Source organism: Cygnus atratus, chromosome 8, assembly GCF_013377495.2.
Source record: "Cygnus atratus isolate AKBS03 ecotype Queensland, Australia chromosome 8, CAtr_DNAZoo_HiC_assembly, whole genome shotgun sequence".
NCBI classification, from domain to species: Eukaryota; Metazoa; Chordata; class Aves; order Anseriformes; family Anatidae; genus Cygnus; species Cygnus atratus.
The window spans coordinates 28,951,417-28,970,831 of NC_066369.1; the positions used below are offsets into that span (position 1 = coordinate 28,951,417).

Genomic DNA, 19,415 nt, shown 5'->3' on the forward strand with positions numbered 1-19,415 from the left:
GTTAATTTGAGACTTCAGGATGTCTGTCTGCATCTTGCAGAAGTGAAAGTTGGCCTTTCACCTCTAGAGCCATCTTAGAACGTTAGCATGTTTTATTTTTGCTGTATTTGACAAGGGGCAAAACACTTTACGCTAAGGAAAATGACTTTATCGTGCAGAATGTGTAACCTGATATTGCTGACTTGGTTGTTGGAGTTAGTAAGGACTACCTGTATAGCACAGTCCTGCGGATGCTCATGCATACAAGTGTCTTGCCTTATATAAATGTTCCAGTTGACGTCAAAGGTGCTGTTCAGGTTAGATTATGCATACCTAAGTCTTAGTAGGACCAAGCTCTTGGATAAATAGAAGTATGCAAAATTGCATTTTTAAAATTGGTTCTTAATTTCTCTTACATTAAAATGTACAGTGCTTCTACGAAGCATGATCTTAATTCCATCACCTAATTTGTTAAACCACACAAACATGGAAATTCTTGCATATTTTTTTCTTTAAAGGGATACCTGGCACTAAAGAAAGACTAGAACATTCGTATTTTTTTCTGGCATCCAGTATAGGAATTTTAAATTGACTGTAAGTCCATTCTTCTCTGTGCTTGCAATATTTGCATGTTTATTTTCTTCAAGTATTGCAGTATAATTCAAGTATCAGGAAAGGGAAAGACAAATATTTTAGAGTTGTTAGAACTGCCTGAAAGAGTTCATTACAGTTTAGAACAGTGGTAAACTCCACCCTTCTGGTTCAACCGTCACCTTTCACAGTGTTTAGTGCAAGGCAAGCTCGGGCATTACCCGGCTTACCTGGGAGGGTTCGCTCTGTCCCTGAGAGCGCTGAGGATGTTCATTCCCAGATTAAGTTGTTTTTAAGATTTAAATGAATGTAAAAACCATTGATGTCCACCTTCCTTGTGTAATAAGATCTAAGCATCTGAAGTGAGAACCATATTTTTTTTTTTTTTAGCTACTCTTCCAAGAAACCTGTTTGTTGATTTATTTGATTGTTATAACAAGGCAAAGTGGGGGTTCATTTTGTCCAGTCACTTCTCTTTTACAGTGGCAGCAGTACTTGTTTCTGAGGGGAAGAAGGAGGGAGGGATCCTAGAACTGACAAAAATGTGTTCACTTTCTAGTGGGGGGAAGTTCTTTTTTAATCATGCTTGAGTAGTGAGGGTTATATTTCCTTACATTATTGATCTCTGTTGTTATGATTGGGACTAGTGTAAACATCCATATATCTAGTAATCTTTTTTTTCCTTAAGGTTTTGGTCCCAATAATGCCCATATCCTTTTTCAATGATATGATTGCATGTTTTGTTTGAATGCCTTGACTGCTGCATTTTGAGGAGTAATAAGCCTGCACACCTGATTTATGTACTCTGTAGCCTTCCTTATTTTCTGTATTCATCTCCCCACTGAGGTAAATAGTCTGTTTTTTTCCATTTCTACTTTATGGGAAGTTATCTATGCTTTTACTCACCTCTCTGACCCATTTCAGAACTGCTTGTGGTTCTACTTTGTGGGGTTCTCTTTGTTTGGCTTGTGCAAACACACAGCAATCCAAAGGTTGGTGTTGATCTCGCCTTTTGTGATTTACTCAAAAGTTTACCCTTTGTTTTACATGAATGCAGTTCCAAATGACTGTAAACCAGAATCTTTTTTATTTTTACTATCAAATGTACTCTAGAAGTAGGCACACTGATACTGTCATGGAAAAGATTAAAATACAAACATACAATGTAGCATGTGATGCATGTGAAATGAGCCATCTTGCTTCTCCTATAATTTAAATGCCTTGCATTGAAATCTAACCATCAGAAATGTTCTTAAAAAAATGATACTAGGGACTGTAAGTTTTGACCAAATGTACCTTGTATTTCGGAATGACTTCTGATTTTAAGAATATAAATTGACTGACCTGATTTTTGTGACAGGAGGTAAAAACACACCTCATTGCCTGTGCAGGAATCCCTAACATGCATTTTTGATTCACATCCACATGGCAGCCAAATCCTGTCATCCTAACTCGAATATGGTTTGAAGGTGTTTTGCCTGAATACAGGAGGGCTCAGTATTGTAGTTTGGAGTGTGAAATTTGATTGGTCTCCATCAAAATATAGCTACTAAAACTTTCTTTTATTTCAGCACTCTTGGCAATTTCCCTGCTTCTGTTCTGGTTTCACTTAGTCTTTGGCTACAAGTACGTGACAGCCTGGGTTCCAGTTCAGCACAGTCGTTCAGCACATGCCTGCCTAAGCTGATAAAAGCTCCATTAACTCTACTGACGTTTCTTCAAGACTTAATATTCATACATATATTTGTCATGTGAAATTAGAATCTCAACACTTAAAACGTCAGGAATAGATATGTTATTTATTCACGAATTAGTAAAATCTGTCTCTATAGCAAACTAGAGAAGAGAATTCTGGAAAATATTCCTTTTTCAGAATATCAGTGTTAGGGTTGTAAGGTGTGTTTGTTGTTGTGGTGTTTTTTTGCTTGTTTTCTGTTGTTGTTGTTTTTCCCCGTGAGTCTAATTCTGCACAATTTTATGAAAAAGCATACACCACATCATGAAGAGTAGCATCGCTCGCGTGGAGACTTGTAGTACCAGCCACTATGTAGAGTAGCAGTGTCTGCACTGCTGCTGGCCAGACATTGCCCTCAGCATCATGTTGCACTTTCCAAACCACTGGAAAAGTCCAAAATACCTCCTAAGTCCTTATGTTCCATGAAGATGGATGCTGGTGATGCATTTCCCACATCTACTTTCCATATGGTAGAAGGATAAAGTGTCATGGAGCTAAGAACTGCAACCTTCCCATACCCTGCTGGTGCCAATTCTGTTGAATAATAATCTACTATAATACAGCAAAGAGATACGAGGATGCATGTGGCCATGGGAGGACCAGTGGCTGAAGCACCAGCTGGTACCGATGGATGTGCTTGGTGATGCACGTGTGGATGGGTGAGGAGTGGTGTGCTGCCCTTATTGGATTAGGAGAAATTAATGTTGCTGTAAGGGAGTAATTTTGCTCTATCAAAAACCACAGAGTAGTAAGGGAGCTGGTCTGAAACCTGATTTCCTTTTTCTTGGTAACTTGTAGCCTTTGCTTAATCTTTTGACTAACGTCATTGAATGTCTGGTGAAGCCTTGAAGTATGGTAAATTTGCCTTTGGAATTTTAGACTTCAAAGGAAAGCTGTATACTGGCTCTGTGTACCAGTACTTTCAGGTCTAATTGTGTAATAGTTTTAAATGTCTGAAGAGGGTAACAGGAGAAGAGATTTATTTCAACTAAGAGTTTGTATTTAGAAATATATTTACTTACTATTGCAGTTTGGTTTGCTTGAAATACTGATGTTGAAAAGTATATTTTTTCTGAATCAATTGAACTGAAGCACTGCTGATGTTGCATAATGGCAGGAGGTCTGTCCAGAAGGCAGGCTGCTGGACTGGACTGTCTAGATGCATGGGCTTTATCTCCAGTTTTGCTTTTCATTTGCATTGTTGTTTTTGGATGACTTTTTATAACCTCTCTTTTGCTTATTAAAGTTTTAAAACTTAAAGTGGTGAAGAAATGGAGTTGTTTGTACATACACACTTCTTTTTACTCTCATATTTAAAGATTTAGACTGTAGCCATGCACGGGAAGATTGTTAACATGTTCAGCATCATGGTATCGGAATGGTGTCTTTTCCTATGTCACTGGACCGAGTCTCAGGATTCAAGATTCCTTTTAGGGGTCCGACTGAGATTTGCTCTTTGACCCTTGGCCAAGTCTCTCAATTTCTTTTTCCTCCATTTGCCATCTTTTGAGGGAATGGATTAATATTTCCAGTCCCACATGCTATGTCTGATTTGTCTAGACAATACATTTTTGTGTCTAGGACTGTGTCTCATTATGTGTTTTTCAACAATGCTGAAGACAATGGGCTTGAATCTTGGTTGGGTGTCTGTAATATAATACAGAATGAAATTAATAAAAAAGCAGGCAGTCTGCTGACTGTTTGCTTCCCCTTGCCTCATGACGTGGTGAGGCGTATGTGGGTGGATAAAATATTCTTATTTTGTAATTTCTGGTCCAACTCAACATGTTTAGCTAAATGCATCCCTGATATGAACCTGCCAAAATTACTGGATATACACAAGGGATTAATCTGACTTGCCGTGCTGTGTTTGAGATGGGTGTTTCCCTTCAGGTCAGATGACATAACTTCTTCTAGGAAAATTGAATTTAAAAGTGTAAGGCTTTAAGTCTTTTAATAGCGTATTCCTAAAGAGAAACACTTTTTTTTTTTTTCAGTTGGACACTGTTACAAGTAGTAAAAGAAATATCTTCTCATTTCAGTTAGTTAACTAGTTCTCAGTTTAGTTCAGTTAACAGATTCACCTTCTGTTTTATGACTTTTTTAGCATTTGCAGTGTTTGAAGCATTTATCTATATTTTTTAAAGAGAGATTTAAATAGATTTCAGCAAACAAATACAGACGTACATCCTCCCAGTCCTAAATAAATATCTGTATGTATATAAAGGTGTGTGTGTGTGTGCTTTCAGATTTCTGGCAAGATGTACAAAAGTTACCTTTTTAAGATATCTTATCCAGTGAAGGATTTTTTTATGGGGGCTGATCCTTAGAGTGTGAGTGTCACAGAAGTGCTTTCCCCAACAATGTGTCGTTAAGTTTGAAGTGTATCTGTGTAATACAACATCAATCTCGCACCTCTTCTGGAGCACAGAAAACATCTACACTTTATATTTCTCAAGAGACTTCTGTGCCCATTACGGTGGTAATTGGAGGTCACTCTTCACTCTGGCAGGGTTGGTCAGTTGATAGCACAATTTAAAGGACTTTGCTGATTCTAAACCTTATGCTGCTATGTAGTCCTTGAAAATGATCCTATTGTTCTGTGTGTTTTTTTTTCCTTTCAGAGTGGCATCCAGTGTTTAAATATAACATGGAATCTTGTCAGGGAGTGGCTGTAATCAGAGGAGATTAATTATAGATGTGGGTGTAGAAAATTGCAGATGTGAATTGTATTTTTCAGGCAATAAAATCCTTCCCTTTAAGTAAGCAACATATTTGCTTAGAAAATTCTGTAATTTAAAAAGCCGATCAAAACCTCCTAAGAGTTGCAACACGAACACCAAGTCCTACAGTGGGGTTTGAGTTAATTACTCTTTTCTCCCCTGTACAGAAATAATTTTAATTGTTTGGTTTACAAATGGAAAGACTTTCTTTCCTGCTCACTTGTATTCTGGTCGTTCCTAAGGGCTGTGAGTGGGACTTCGGTGTGCATGGACGTTTGTGTGCGCTCAGAGTCCTGCTTCTACATGCTGCATCCTGACACAAGGTCTGAGAGCCCGTGGTAAGACGTCTGCCTTGAAACGCCTCCTCTCACTGAGGTCCTGGAAAAGTCTGCAAGGAAGCAATGTTATGGTTCTCCAAGCAATTTTCTAGTATTTTCTTCCTGGATGTTGTAGGAGACTTCTGATACTGAAATGGCACTGGCTGGCAGGCAGGCGCAGAGGTTGTATTTGTGCATTGCTTCCAGGAGCGCGGCCTCTGCCGGAGCCAGAGCTCCTGCTTCGTGCTGGAGAAAAGCAGCCGTAGCCATATCTGGTGTTCTGCCTGCCTTGGGACAGCTGCCCTTGGAGGCACAGGGGCCAGTTGTGTGCTTAGTAGTGTAGGTTTCCCCGAGCAGCGATGACGTCTGAGCTAATACCTCAGAAATTCCAGAGAGGGACTCTCCATTTCACCCCAGTGGAAACTGGACCAAACCCGTCATCCATTACCCTAACCCTAACCCTGTGCATTTCCGCTTCTGACACAATAAGTTTTCAAATCCTGATGTAATGGCTGTGTTTGTTGGTCAGAGATTTGAAAGGATCCCAGTCCCTCCAGGGCTGTGGTGTAGCTGCTATTCCCTAAGAGCCCTCCTCTTACATAAAGCAGTACGTTACTCTTCCACGGACTGCGCTTTGCCAGGAAGATTTATGGTGGAGGAAGGGAGACAGACCTGTTTTGCATTTTTAAATGAAAGCTATGCCACCAGTCCAGTGTGACTTCTGACTTTTCCAGATGTGAGGCCAACAGAGCTGCTGAATAAAAGTTCACTTTTTTTTTTTTTTTAAATCAAGCTTTAGTCTCATCAGTTGTGAAGGAATCTTTTAGGACCGTACAAGTACACTGAGCCAGCAACATTAAGAAAAAGATGGAGGGCATATAATACGTCTTAGTTGAAATTCAAACAAATACTTTCAATACATATTTTAAAGCAAAGCCTGTGCAAAAACAGTAAAACACAAGACTAAAAAAGAATTTGGCTTGAAAGTGTAAGGGAAGGTCTTATTATCATCAAATACCAGTATCTGACTTAGTTTCAACGTATCCAGCTAAGAGGTTGTGAGCTGTTCACTGTTCTTTGGGTTGGTGATTTTTGAGGATTTGTAGCTTTTACCAAACTTCCACACTTGCAGTAAAATGCGGCCTTTTCTAACGACCCTTTTTTGAAACTGAAGAGCTGCTTCCTGAGACTCAGTTTTCCTCATGGACAATTCAATGCTAAAGATGTTTAAAGTGAGATAATGAAAACTTCTTAAAGAAAGGAAGATTGAAATAATTTCAGGAACATGAACTCTTGAAGGTTGAGATGTGGAGTTAAATCCTACTTCACACATGACACATGACAAAATCGCCATTGACCTCACTGTTAGCAAATGCTGGCTTTTTATTACATCATGCAGAAAGAAGGAAATTCAACTTAGAGTTTTATATATATATGCATATGTATATATATATTTTTTTTCTTGTGCAGTTTTAGTGAAGATTTCAAACAGTGGAGAGAACTTTGGTTTTGCTGTGATATTTAAAGAATTTTTAAAATCTAAATGGCCAACAGACTACTTTTTATTAATATAAATGTTATCCAGAGCATAGAAAGAATGAAGTTAGTAGAACTGGTATTGCTGATTACCATGATGTCCTTGCTGCTGTTCTTGCCTGGGTTTAAATCCTTAGAGATGCAAAGGCTGGACGGGGAGGCCTCTGAGTGCAACTGGAATGTGTCTGCTAGTTGTCCCGAACCGGCTTCTCCACCTGTCTTTTTGTTTGGCATGTTTAATGTTTTGTTAGAAGCAAACCCTTGTCAGGCAACAGTCACGTTGCACTGCTGTACTAAGACAATGGGTTTGGGCAAGCAGGAATTTCATAGGGTTTAGGTCAAAGGCATGAATAATAGAACGTAACGTGTTGTAAATATTAGGAACTTGGGATTTGCACAGTTAAGTGGAAGGAACAGACCCTGACAGGTTTCAGTTTGTGTACATGCAATTAAAGAGCTGTTGAATAGGTGAAATGAGTAAAATGCAGACAGCACATGTGAAATGGAGCACACCCAGATTTACTTGGCCCTGTGGTTTAAAACTAATCTGCCCGGGAGATCTACGGTAGTAACTGAGTGACAACAGGTGCAGCTCTTCTTACACTGCTGTGAACTCAACCCACAGCTCTTTGATTCTTTTTAGCCAACACTTAACATGGGCAGCATCTCATACATTTTATACGCTCCAAGACTAAATGACTAGGTGTCACATTTTTTCTCCTATTACTGAGAAGCGTTCCCTTAGGACAAATTACCCTCTTCTTTTCCTTTTTCCCCCCAAGCAGCCAAATACGTCAGGTAGGCAGAGACATTGTTGTGACAGATACAACAGTGGTGTATATGTAACTAAGAATCTGGTTCTATTTAAAGGTCAGGTATTGACATATATGACATTAGCTATAATGGAGCAGAAAATAGTTGCCTGTTTTCCTATTGTTTTATGATAATCTCTGCTATATTTTAGGATTTTGCAGCACCAATGCCCAGTTCTGCTTAATATAAACCTTGGATAGTGAGAGTATGTGTGCTATGTCTTAATTTTTTGTCTGGAACATTTTTGTGAAAAACCACAGTCAGATCTGTGACGAAGTGTTGAATTGCTCGTTTTTGTAAAAAGCCTCAAGACTGGGATGCATAATTTGGGAGGACATTGACAGCTTGGTCCAGATGTCTGCATGTGGAGAAGTTCATTTGAGCAGAACCTAAGCCCCGGATTCCAGTTTGAATTTGAAATCTGCTTTAAATTTAAAGTTTGCAGAACAAAAGAAAAAACATATTTGATGTTGTGATGGTCACACTCCATCGTTTCAGGTCTCCTCCTTGCTTTCAGAACCTCATACAGCTTTCTTAGTTCTTGATTGTCTGTGGCTTTAAATAAATCTGGCCAACAGAAACTTTCTGCAGAAAGTTACTTTATCCTACTGCACACTATTCCTTTTGGGACCTTGCAGTACTTTATCCTAGCTTCTGTAGGGCTTAGTGTTGGGTACAGTCCTCAGCAGGTGCAGTTGGTTTTAGTTCATCACCACCAAGTCTCTCTCAATATGAGACCAGGATGCAGGGACATTTTTCATTAAAGTGCTCCATTTAACACATTTTGTGATGAAACCCTTTCATTGTTTAATGATGCCTGCAAAATTAATTGCATTAATTAGTTTGAATTCATTTCTGACCCGTTAGGATGAATGAAGCAGATCCCTTTGCTTTGGAATCAAGAGCAAAGCTTCCATTCACTTCAGGATGGTCAAGACAGGGTATCTGTCTTTAAAGCTGGCAGCCAATGCACTTTCCAGGCTAACTGGTATTGTACCAACCATGTTGAATGGAAATTCATGTATAAATTCCTTATGGAATCACTTTTCAGGGAGAAACTGTTTCTTCTTGCAAATCTTCTTGTTAAGAAGACTTTTCAATTAACCTATAACCCAAATTCAGATGACATCTAGAAGACCACTGCAATTATAGAACGTGGCCCAAAATGTATTTTGTTGTCAAAGATAGCAAGTGTTCTCTCTGCAAAGAAAGCTTGGGCTACTTTTCAGTAGGTAATATTAAAGTTGTGCAGAAGTTTTTTTATAACCTTTGTCTTTTAGATACATTTGCATGCAGATAACTAAGACCATACAGTCTTTCCCATTTTTCTGTAAGTGTATCTAATTTCATTCTCTCCAAGGAGCACAACAGAGTGCGAGAAAATATTCAGAATGGGAAGACAATGGGGGCAGAGCCTGTATCAACCAACTTGGAGCACACACTAATAATGCCAGAATGCTGTCTGGAAAGAACCGTTTGCCCTCACCAACCTTCAAAAGGTTAGGCATCAAGAGCAACTAGACTCATGGCCAAAGCAACTCAGGTGCTCAGTCACTGAAGACACTGAAACTCATGTTTTTTTTTTTATGAGGGCATACTGAGATTCTGGTCATACAGGACTTCAGCATATTCGCAGCCAGTTCTCAGCAAGAGATGTGCAAGAACTCAAACCTAGACTGTAACAGAAAGGATTGTATAATAAGCTGTGCCCAGCCAAATCTAATTTGTAATGAATTTTAGGGATTTTTTTTTCTTGAGGTTCTTGGATGCAAGGAGGATCCTATCCTTTTGTAGACTAAAATTTGTAAGAAACTCTAAACATAATCATATTCCTGTTGAAAATATGGTTTAAATTAAAGTTTTCCATTTGAAAGTGTTGCTTTTCAGTGGGAGTATCCTGAGCAAAATGTTTTGTTCTGAACAGAGAAAGGAAATCTTTAATTTCATTGTATTTGGAATGCGCTTGAAGAAAAGAGTTCGAATTCATTGTCTGTCAGCCTGGCTAGATACAGCCTGCGTTACTGATGGGTTCTGCTCCTTGTCTTCTGAAGTCCTCTGTGAGATGAGGCAGTCAGGAGAGGATTGTGTCCTGGATTATTGCCTATCAGCTGAGCACTGTTGAACCCAGCAGACTCTGGTGGTGAAGTATGGGGGGCATTGGCTTCTACGCACCTGGTTCATCCAGGATCAACTGCTGCAAGCCTGTCGTTTATGACCAAATAATTGAGGTAGCACAGCCAAATAATCAGGAAAAAAATGAATATGATAGAATGAACATCAGTACTTTGACTGTTTAATGTCTGTGCTTCATCTCATAAAATTTAGGAGTTGCTAAATAAATGCTTTGGTTCCTCAACTTCCTCTTTACTGGCCAGTCTCTTTGGATCCAGATTTCCCAAGGTACCGTTGTAGCTATCAGTTCCTCAGGGTGATATGTTGAAGGGGGATTGGAAATAAAACTGATATGCATCTATGCCATTGTATTCAAAGGTGAAGAAACATGAATAAGCTATTCTTTCTTCATGTGTATACAGCTCTCTAGGTTATACAGATCTAGCAACTGTGTATAATCATTAAAGCACCTTATCAGGTGAGTGGCAGACCAACACAACACATCTAGGTTCTTTTGAACCATGTCGTAAAGTTTATCTATTGTTACAGACGTCTCAAATCCTTTAACTGAGTTTCTTGATCTGTTATCTAAGAGAGGAGAATGCCCTTCTGCATTACAGTACTTTCTCTTAGATATTAAAGATTTGTATAAAGCTATATTATTTAATTAAACATATACTTTTTATGTGGCAAATAAGTAGCATCAAGGGTGGAATAGGAACCTTAAATCCCAGAGAAACACAAATGCTTGTATAGCATTTACAAAAAAAGAGTTTTGAGGTTCTTGTTGTGGCCATGAAAATGAAAACCTAGTGGCATGAGATAGATTGTAGCTAAGATTTGAGGTTGGCCTTCATATCAAAACCTTCCACTTATATAAATATGCCAGCTGATTCATTTGGGAAGACGTGCCCTTCCCAGTTCATATTTTCTATATTGTATTAAAAAATCATCTAGAAATCCGTTATTTATCCTTTTTCTGTAAGCACTTTGCATTTATAAATCTATACAGACAGGATGAAAACTCTTATGGGCTCGCTTTTATAAGTTCAGCAGTACCCAGTAAGAAAGCTCCAATAAGCTGGAATTCAGTGGATGGGGCCAGTCTGCCTGTCCCCTGTTCACGCCGTTTCAGTGAGCCTATATGTAATGTAATTATGTAATATATGTATATGTGTGTATATGTGTGTAATATATGTAATGAGGTGCTGCTGAGAGTGAGCTGCATGGAAGAACTGGCCCCTGTTTGTTTAAAACCTGCTCTTTGGAGTCTTGCAGAGCAGTTTATCTTTGGATAAGCACACAGACTCAGAGGGAGTTGCTTTGTGATCTTTGAAAGTGCGAAGCCGTGACATTTAGCTGTCATCCTTAGAGCATTTTTTAGGGTGTGGCAACAGTTCATAGCATTGATCTAATTAGAAAAATACATGTTCAGTTCTGATGATAAATTGTTATGATTCGATATTTACCATATTTGCGAAAACTTAATGCATTATTGTTTCACTCTTTATGTCTAAATTTTTCCTAAAAAGTCATGAAATAATCTCTCATTGAAATTGTGTCTTCATTTTCCTTTTAAATGAGATGTTTGAGCTCATTTGGGGAAAATGTTTTTTTTTTTTCCCCAGTATTTTCTTCAGCATAGAATTTATTTATTCACCCAGTTTTTGTCAAAGGTTCTAATTAGATTTCTGTGTTTGGCTTTTAAATCCTTGGACATTGGAATTTCTTATATCAACATTATCATTGCTATAGTTACAGTCATATGTTTTTCTGTTTTCCAACCAGACACTGAACTGTAATTGTCTGATCTATTCCTAAACTGCTTTAAAAAAAAAGGGAGGGGAGGGAAGAGGAGGAGGCAGACTTAAACACTGTTTGAACTGCAACCCTGAAATAATCTCTACCGTATTTTTAAGGCTCTAAATAGTTATCTCCATATGTTTTTTTTCCAAGACAGGTAATATTAACAAGATAGATCTTATTAACATTACAATTTGCTTCTTGCAAAGAGAAGGCAATGCACCTTTTTAAGCAATGGGAATGTCAATGAACAGCAGAAGTCCTCTGGTTGAAAAAAAAAAAAAAAGAAGTAACTCCAGAAGAACAGAATGAAGGAAAATGTGATGCATTTATGCATTTAAAATACACATTTCTGTCCTGGAATGAGAAACTGGGAGGATACGGAGTCCATATAATCGCACGATCTTTTCTGCTCAGTGTCAGACAAGAGGATATACACTGAGAACAGTGTCCTTAGCTGCCAATGATCTTTAAGGTCCCTTCCAATCCAAGCCGTTCTATGATTCTGTAATCCTGCCCTCACTTCTGCATCCTTGGTTCTCATTGTAAACCCCCAAAACATGGTGAATCTGAGTTGCAGAAGTTTTCTAGCTGTGAGGAAAGTCTCTTTCTGTTCTCATTTGGCTGTATGATGTGTACAGTATCAGTGCCTAGAAGCTGCAGTTTTGATTTGCAGCTAATAAATAAAAATAGCTTCTCTTCTGTTCTGTTTGCTGATTTCTTTCCTTGTTTCTGTTATTAGGGTTTTAGTGGAGGAGAGGTATGCACTGTCGCATCATTTGTAGGGTATTTCTATCAGATGAGTAGGAAGCTGTGCCAGGGGTGTTTGTTGAATTTGAAAGCAGCAGACTGCATTCTCTTAGCAACCTCCTTTTCAAAGGGAGAGAGATAATGTCTTATATGTTTATTGCATACTTTTCTGATACAGCTGTAAAATAAGAAGCCCTCCTTTGCCTAGATAGGAGAAGTACAATGGCATCTTTACTAGCAGATGTTTTGTCTCTTCGTTTGACTGCACGGTTCGTGTTTTGAGTATCTAGTTGGGTTTGAATGTGCTTATAGGTATGGATTCTAGGTGCTGACATACATGGCTTACTTCAGACACCTCTCTAAACTACGTTGCTGTCTTATTTTTAAGTTTTCTGAAGGCAGCAATCTTCCAGCATTTGTACCTTGTATGTGGTGGGGTCATTGTCCGGAGCTGGTTTTCCTGGGTGTTATGGTAATGTAACAATATGTAATGCAATGAGACTTTTAGTTTAGTTCTCCTTACTTAGGTCCCTAGGTAGTTCATGTAGTAAAAAAGGAAGGGTTTGTTTTAACTCAGAAAATATTCTTTGTAGAGAGGATTTTTGTGTTAGTTTTACTAAAGCATCTGAACTTTTTCTTGCAAAACTGCAAGAATAAGTTCAGATGCTTTAGTAAAATTCAGTTTGTGCTGAAGATGCTTGTTGAGATTATAAAATCCTAATAAAAAGTATACATCTGTGAAAGTACACCTTACCTGAAAATGAGTCATAAATAAGTTATCTTGTAAGATACCAAAGAATTAATCCCTTAAAGGGGCTTTTCTCCTCAAGAACAGTTATGTTGTGTTTCTTTGAGATGCATCATAGCTGTCTTGTGCTTGGTGGTTCAACAGTATTCTGAAGATTAAAGATAGCTGAAGTTTTCAGTAGTAGTTAGCATTATTAATACCTTCTACTTTACTGACTTTTCAAGCACAATTAAATACTGATGTTCTGAGATGGTTCTTAGTGTTCAGACAGACAACGGTTGGTTAAATACTAAATCTTCAGGAACATTATTCATGTTTCGGGGCAAATGGGAGGTTGGGCATATGGGTCACTTTAGGAGGGGAAAAAAATCTGTTGCAATAGAGTTTGTGCACATGCTGTTGTGTTTTGTTTATATTCTGCTCCTGTACTCTGCCCCTGTGATGCTTTACTGTCACAGTGAAGTTCACCATCATCTTATCAGGAACGAGACCTGAAACAAGAGCTTAATGTTGCACTCACTTGCATCATGGCTAATGCTATTTCAGCATGTCACTGGTCTGTCATCAGCTTCTTCTGAGATACAGACCTGATGATAGTGGTGCTTGAACACATGCTATACAGAAGCTCTCGTAGTTGCATGTGATTTTGCTCGTACACATTCACCTGATAAAGGCATTTTGTACCTGCAGGTATTGAGGCAGTGCTATTTAATCTAATTATCAGGGCATACATCATGTCCTGCAACTTGTAATTCAGCTTGAACATAATTAATAGAAGTTTTTTCTAAGGACATGCTGCATGCAAAACACTGCTATTTAGGTACAGACTGGAGAGGGAGGAATCTTTCCCCGAGCTGCTTGCTGAGGAGCTGTAATGTTCTTGGTATACTGTCTTCTACGCATGTGCATGACCTGTTACTTGACTCCCTTATGCAATGAAGTGGCAAGACAAGGAGCTGTTTTAGCAGGAAACAATCTTAAACGTAAGGTCCTTTTAAGGTTATCTCAAGGCATACACTCGGAACAGTAACCAATTTTTGTTTTCAAGTTAGCATTATGCTTGGAACTTTTGAGCAGTCAATGAAGAGATCATTTTGCACAACTGTCTTTCTAGTCACAACTTTAAAATCATTTGTGTTAGTTTTCCTGATTTTGTGCATATGTTGTTTCCTTTCAGGTCCCTCTGTACATTAGTGTGCAAGTGGACATACACTTCAGATGGAGGTTGGGATGACAGTTTCTGGAATATCGTTGGCTTAGAAGAATTGGTGAAGGATAAGTATGAAAAAATAGGTATATTGGGGGGATTCTTTTATACACACACACACACACATATAAAGACCTTTAGCTATATTACTGTGATTGTCAGCAGGAGCGTGGAAGGCCTTGATGAATCTTCAGATGGGTTGATAACAAGGCTGGATACCTATAGGTAATAGTTTTCCTAAATACAGTTTTTTACTTGGCATTGTCATGAAAAATTGTTTTTCAATTTTGTGTCTCCTCGCCTTTCATTGCTGCTCAATCTCAGTAACAGAGAATTAAGTGGGGAGCCTCAGCAATTGATTGTATGAAGGAAGCACTTGATATTGGTTTATTGGATGGCAAGCTACAAAAAAATATATATATATCTGCTACAATTAGCATGTTTTGTAACCTATACCAATCTCTCTTACAGTAATTTTCCAAAAATGTGCTTCTTCTGCTTGTTAGTATCTTCATACTGTTTCTTTATTCTCTTAGAGTATAAGTTTAATTACAATGGTAGCCTTGCTAATAGCAATTCCTACAGCAGATATTCATTAAAAGTCCATGATGTTAATATACCAGAAAATTTCCAGGATAACTTTATTAGACTTTCTCTGTTAAGTTAATGGACTTCTAATGGATGTCCTAAGCAGACATGTCATTAACCAGAATATTACCAGACATGAATTAAAATATGCTCATTCATCAAAGTTAATTATCTGAAATTTCCTTTGATTTTTTTTTTTATGTCTAGCACTTTGAACAAGTTTGTACAGCAGTTTAAATGCAGCAACATGAAAAAGAAATGGCAAAGGGAGGACTGTAGTGAAATGAAATATAAGGAAATCTATAAGCTATTGTGATCATCACAAAATGTACTATAAGCCATTTTCAGGTGTATCAGATAATTGTACTTGAAAGCTTCCTTGAATAGATTTCAGCATTTCCTCCTGCCACTGAAACAGCTTATGCAAAGGTCTAAAACCTACTAGAGCATAAGACTTTCAGCTTCCTGAGGTTTTTGTTTGAATACAATTCTTGTAACATCTATCACATATGGCTTTTAGCAAATCTTCAACAATAAGTTGAAGTAAGACTTGCAATAAATTCATGTTTTTACCAGAAAATTGAACATCTCAGCAGTGGATGGTCTTGTGGAATAGTATTGTTTAAATAAATTATTTATGAAGTGTAAGTTAAAGTTTTAATTCAATATTTATGCAATGTACTTCAAAGGCAGTGCAAAGCAATTTGCCATTTAAGTAATTAAACATACATGTTTCAAACGATACAGTAGCCATTATAAAAAAGGCCTTTTGTAGTGATGGAAGCCTCATAAAAGTAATCTATATATGGCTCAAAATTTGGCAAGACAAAAACAATGAATTTCAAATACCAGGTTTACATTTTTAAAAAAAAAATATTTCCAAAACAAATCAGTAAATTAGCTTCTGTTGACAGGCACTTCTTGAAAGAAAAACAATAATTCCTCAGTTAATGGCAAAACATCTAGTTCCCTGGGCAATTGCATTGATTTTCAAGAAACTCCACATAGAATACGTGGGTACATGTCAGCCGGAACTGGAGGAACAGAATCTGACCTAGAGAATTAAATCAAACTGTAGGCTAGAACTTGAACCTTCTGAGGAGTACATACTGTAGTGCACCTTGAAAATTCACCTTTTTAGATCTTTGGGCTCATTATCTTAGGTGTATCTAAAGTATAAGATGCTTCTTGTTTTGTATAATAGCGCTGAAACCTGGCCTCAGGTATAATATATGGTTATTTCCATGACCTATTTTTCTGACCTTGCCTTTTTTCAAAAAGGAAGCTGTTACATTCGTTATACTCAATTGTGATAAAATCTAAAAGCAGGACAGTGACCTTCATTCACATGTCTATGAAGAGGGAGTAAGGAGCTCCCTGTATGAATGTGGAAACCAGACAGCAACTACTCTTCCTTCAACTTCTGAGCTGTGCCTGTTAGTTTCTTGGTAGGATCCAGCCTCAGAAGGAGACAAAAAGACACCAGAACAAACCAACTCATTCCCAAGCTGCCCCACAAGTCTGAGGTCTGTGTTGTGTGCTGGGGAAGTGTTTTTTTATCTGCCACCCCAAATCTTATCAGTGTCACTGTATGGGAGCGGTAACATCGTTCCAGTGAAAGCTGGGGTTTTTGTTTGGTTTAATGAGTGTTCAGTGTTACTTGACGTGGTAAAGGCACTCTGAATGAGCTCAGCTTTCCTTTACTTAATTTAAATTAATCAGGATAGTGTAGGTGCAGCTACCAGGGAAGTGCCAGCAGCACTGGTCGATCTGCAGCTAGAACTGTCTTGTATTTTGTGGAATGAAGGCTTCTAGCAGCTCCAGAGGTGTCAGCAGTGGTGGTGAGGCAGCATCATTGCACAGACCTCCTCCCAGGAGTCCACAGACACTCTACTGAGCACAGCAAACACAGGATTATGCTTTGCACAAACTCAGCTGAGGCTATATTTCTAATACCACTTCAGGGCACTGTCCCATGAAGTGAACAACCTCAGCTGCTGTTAACTTCAGCACATTAAAGAAATTGCCTTCCTTTTGTATAAGTAACTCGTGTGTGCTTTCAGGAGGCATATAATAATGTGCTACACCCAACAGACCCGAATCCTCAGCAGTGCACTTGGCTGCCTTGCAGATTAAGGAGCCCAAAATTGACAGATAACCTCGGTAGGAGTAGGTTGGAGGGGAACTGTACATAGTCAAAAACTCCTCCTCAAATAAAAATAAAAACAAAACCCTAATAAGTCTGAAGTAATTCTTGTGGAATTTCCTTTTTTGTTCTCCTGTAGAGCTTGCCCAAGCCCACATCCCTCTGCTCAAGGTTTGTTTAGCTCGAATACAAGGATGGATTATAATGCCTGCACATTCCCATTGAAAAGAGAGATAATAGTATTTTTTTCCCATATCTGTCCTAAAAGATTAACAGCACTAGGCTCTGAATCATAATTTCGTTATAAACAAAGCAAAAATCACAAGATAAAATTAGCTGAGATTTTCTTGTTTTAAAAAAAAAAAAAGTTTACCAATTAAAAATAGGCAGAAAAACTGTGCATTTTTAAATCTGTAATTGAAATTAGTATTGTTTCCAATCAGACAATGAATCTCTACGACTAGAGTTTTTTTTGAAGTAGCATTAGCTTTCATGACACTGAAAATATTTATGGAAATTACCTGAGAAAAACTTATTTAATGTAAAATTTTCTTTATTCTGATAAATACACTTTTAAACATCACTTTTAAAATGTCTTGCCCTTTAAAAATATATTTACTGTAATCAGAGCGCTGCTTGTGGTTCCAGGTAGTATGCTTCTCGTAGTTTCAGTTTAACTTAACATGTAACCTTGTTGATAAGGGTGACCCTCACTTCTGACCTTTTGCATCTTCCACAAATGTTTCCCACATCAAAGTGTGGGTTCACATATGAAAATTCCCAGGCCTTTGACATTCTGCATTTCTCAGAGCAAGCTAACCTTTCAGGGAATCCACATAAGAAGTTGTTTGTGGTCCCTTCTGTACATTGTGAATTTACCGAGCATTTTTGTGAAGGTAAAGATTTGTATCTGGAAATACTGCAAAATTTATTGATCTCATTAATTTGCCCACCGTGAGAGTAGAAGATGGCTTGTATTCAAAACCACTGTGAAAACGCTGTGTACTACAAGCATTAGCATTTATCTGCTGTGGCGAAAGTGCATGATGAGTATCTCTTTGTGGTATTATAAAACCTAGAAAGACATTAACAATTCCGTTAAAATTTCATGTACTATAGACCTCTTAGGGTACCGAAGCGTGTGTTCCATTTGGAGGAAAATGCCTGATAAATTTCCACCACAACCCTCTACTTCAGGGGCTACTTAAGGGACCAAATAATGATTTTTTATTGAATGGTAATATTTTATGCCAGGTCCCTTTTTTTGTTGAATATGGCTCAATTTGTCTAAGAGAACGTTGCAGGTACTGCCGGGTAGGTTTTAGCGTTCTTGTAGATTGTGTGTTGAAGGCTGAAATACTGATCCTTTATAAACAGCAGCTTGTTACCTTCTTTCATCTGTGATGGCACACTGATTTTATTTATTTATATATATATATATTAAATAGACATAATTCTTGGAAATGCAGCCCTTCAACATAATGATTTTTCTAAACCCACTTCCCAGCCTTTCCTGAGTAGGAGTTTAGAGCCACATCCTCAAAAGTGAATAAATACATGGCTGATAATTATAAGATCTTTGTGAACATCTGAGGCAGAACTGAGGGAAGTATTTGGATTGCTTAAATCTCACAGGTTTTATGGAAATTCAGTGTCTGTCTTGAACTTAAGAGTACTTGAATTTAATATACTAATGAAAATAACTGTTGCACGTACAGATTGTGAGATCACAAGATTGGATTTTGTAGATGATTACCATTCCCAATCCTGTTCATAAAATTATAAAACATTCTTAAATTTATTTTTTTTTCCTTAAACTTTCGCATCAGGTAGTCTGGAGATCAGTTTTATTCCTGTCTTCACTCTGTTGCTGTTTCTTGTCTCTGAACCTGTCGTTTCTCTTTATTGGCTTTAGAGTAAGGCTGTTAGAATTCTTTCATGTTTGATTTTGACTTTGCAGGTGACGGTGGTGTAAGGAAGAACACCCTCTGGTCTTTCTACACCCCTCTACTTAAATTCCACTCTGGGTCTGCTACCCATGCTTCCTGCTTAGCCAGCCTCAGTAAGAATGCTTTCCCTTTTCCACAGGTTGCCTCAGTCGACCTCTAGAAGGGAATGGTCAGTCTATTAGTTCAGCCAATTTTCTGTCTTTTCCAAGGCCTTTGATGCTAGATCCTCCAGTGTATATGAGGGATTTCCTTGAAGGCTGGGAGAGACAGATTTTTTCAGGTCAGCTTGTAACTGCCAGGTCTTCATAAAACCGGATTGTAACAATGAACTTCAAACACCATGCCTTGCAATAGAGAACAGTAAGAAAAAAGTTTCTCTTAAGTATGGAGTCCTTTTATCTTTCTTTTGTATTTTCCT

General features: G+C 38.0%; 1 protein-coding gene across 4 annotated transcripts in view; it reads left to right on the forward strand.

The window, feature by feature from the left end:
* FGGY (FGGY carbohydrate kinase domain containing) overlaps positions 1-19,415 on the forward strand; it is a 308,806-nt gene that overhangs the window by 208,312 nt on the left and 81,079 nt on the right. For all 4 annotated transcript variants that reach the window (XM_035538252.2, XM_050712118.1, XM_050712117.1 and 1 more), the window contains one exon: positions 14,285-14,400. In XM_035538252.2, the coding sequence (XP_035394145.1) occupies positions 14,285-14,400 (116 nt within the window). The remainder of the gene's footprint in view (positions 1-14,284; positions 14,401-19,415) is intronic.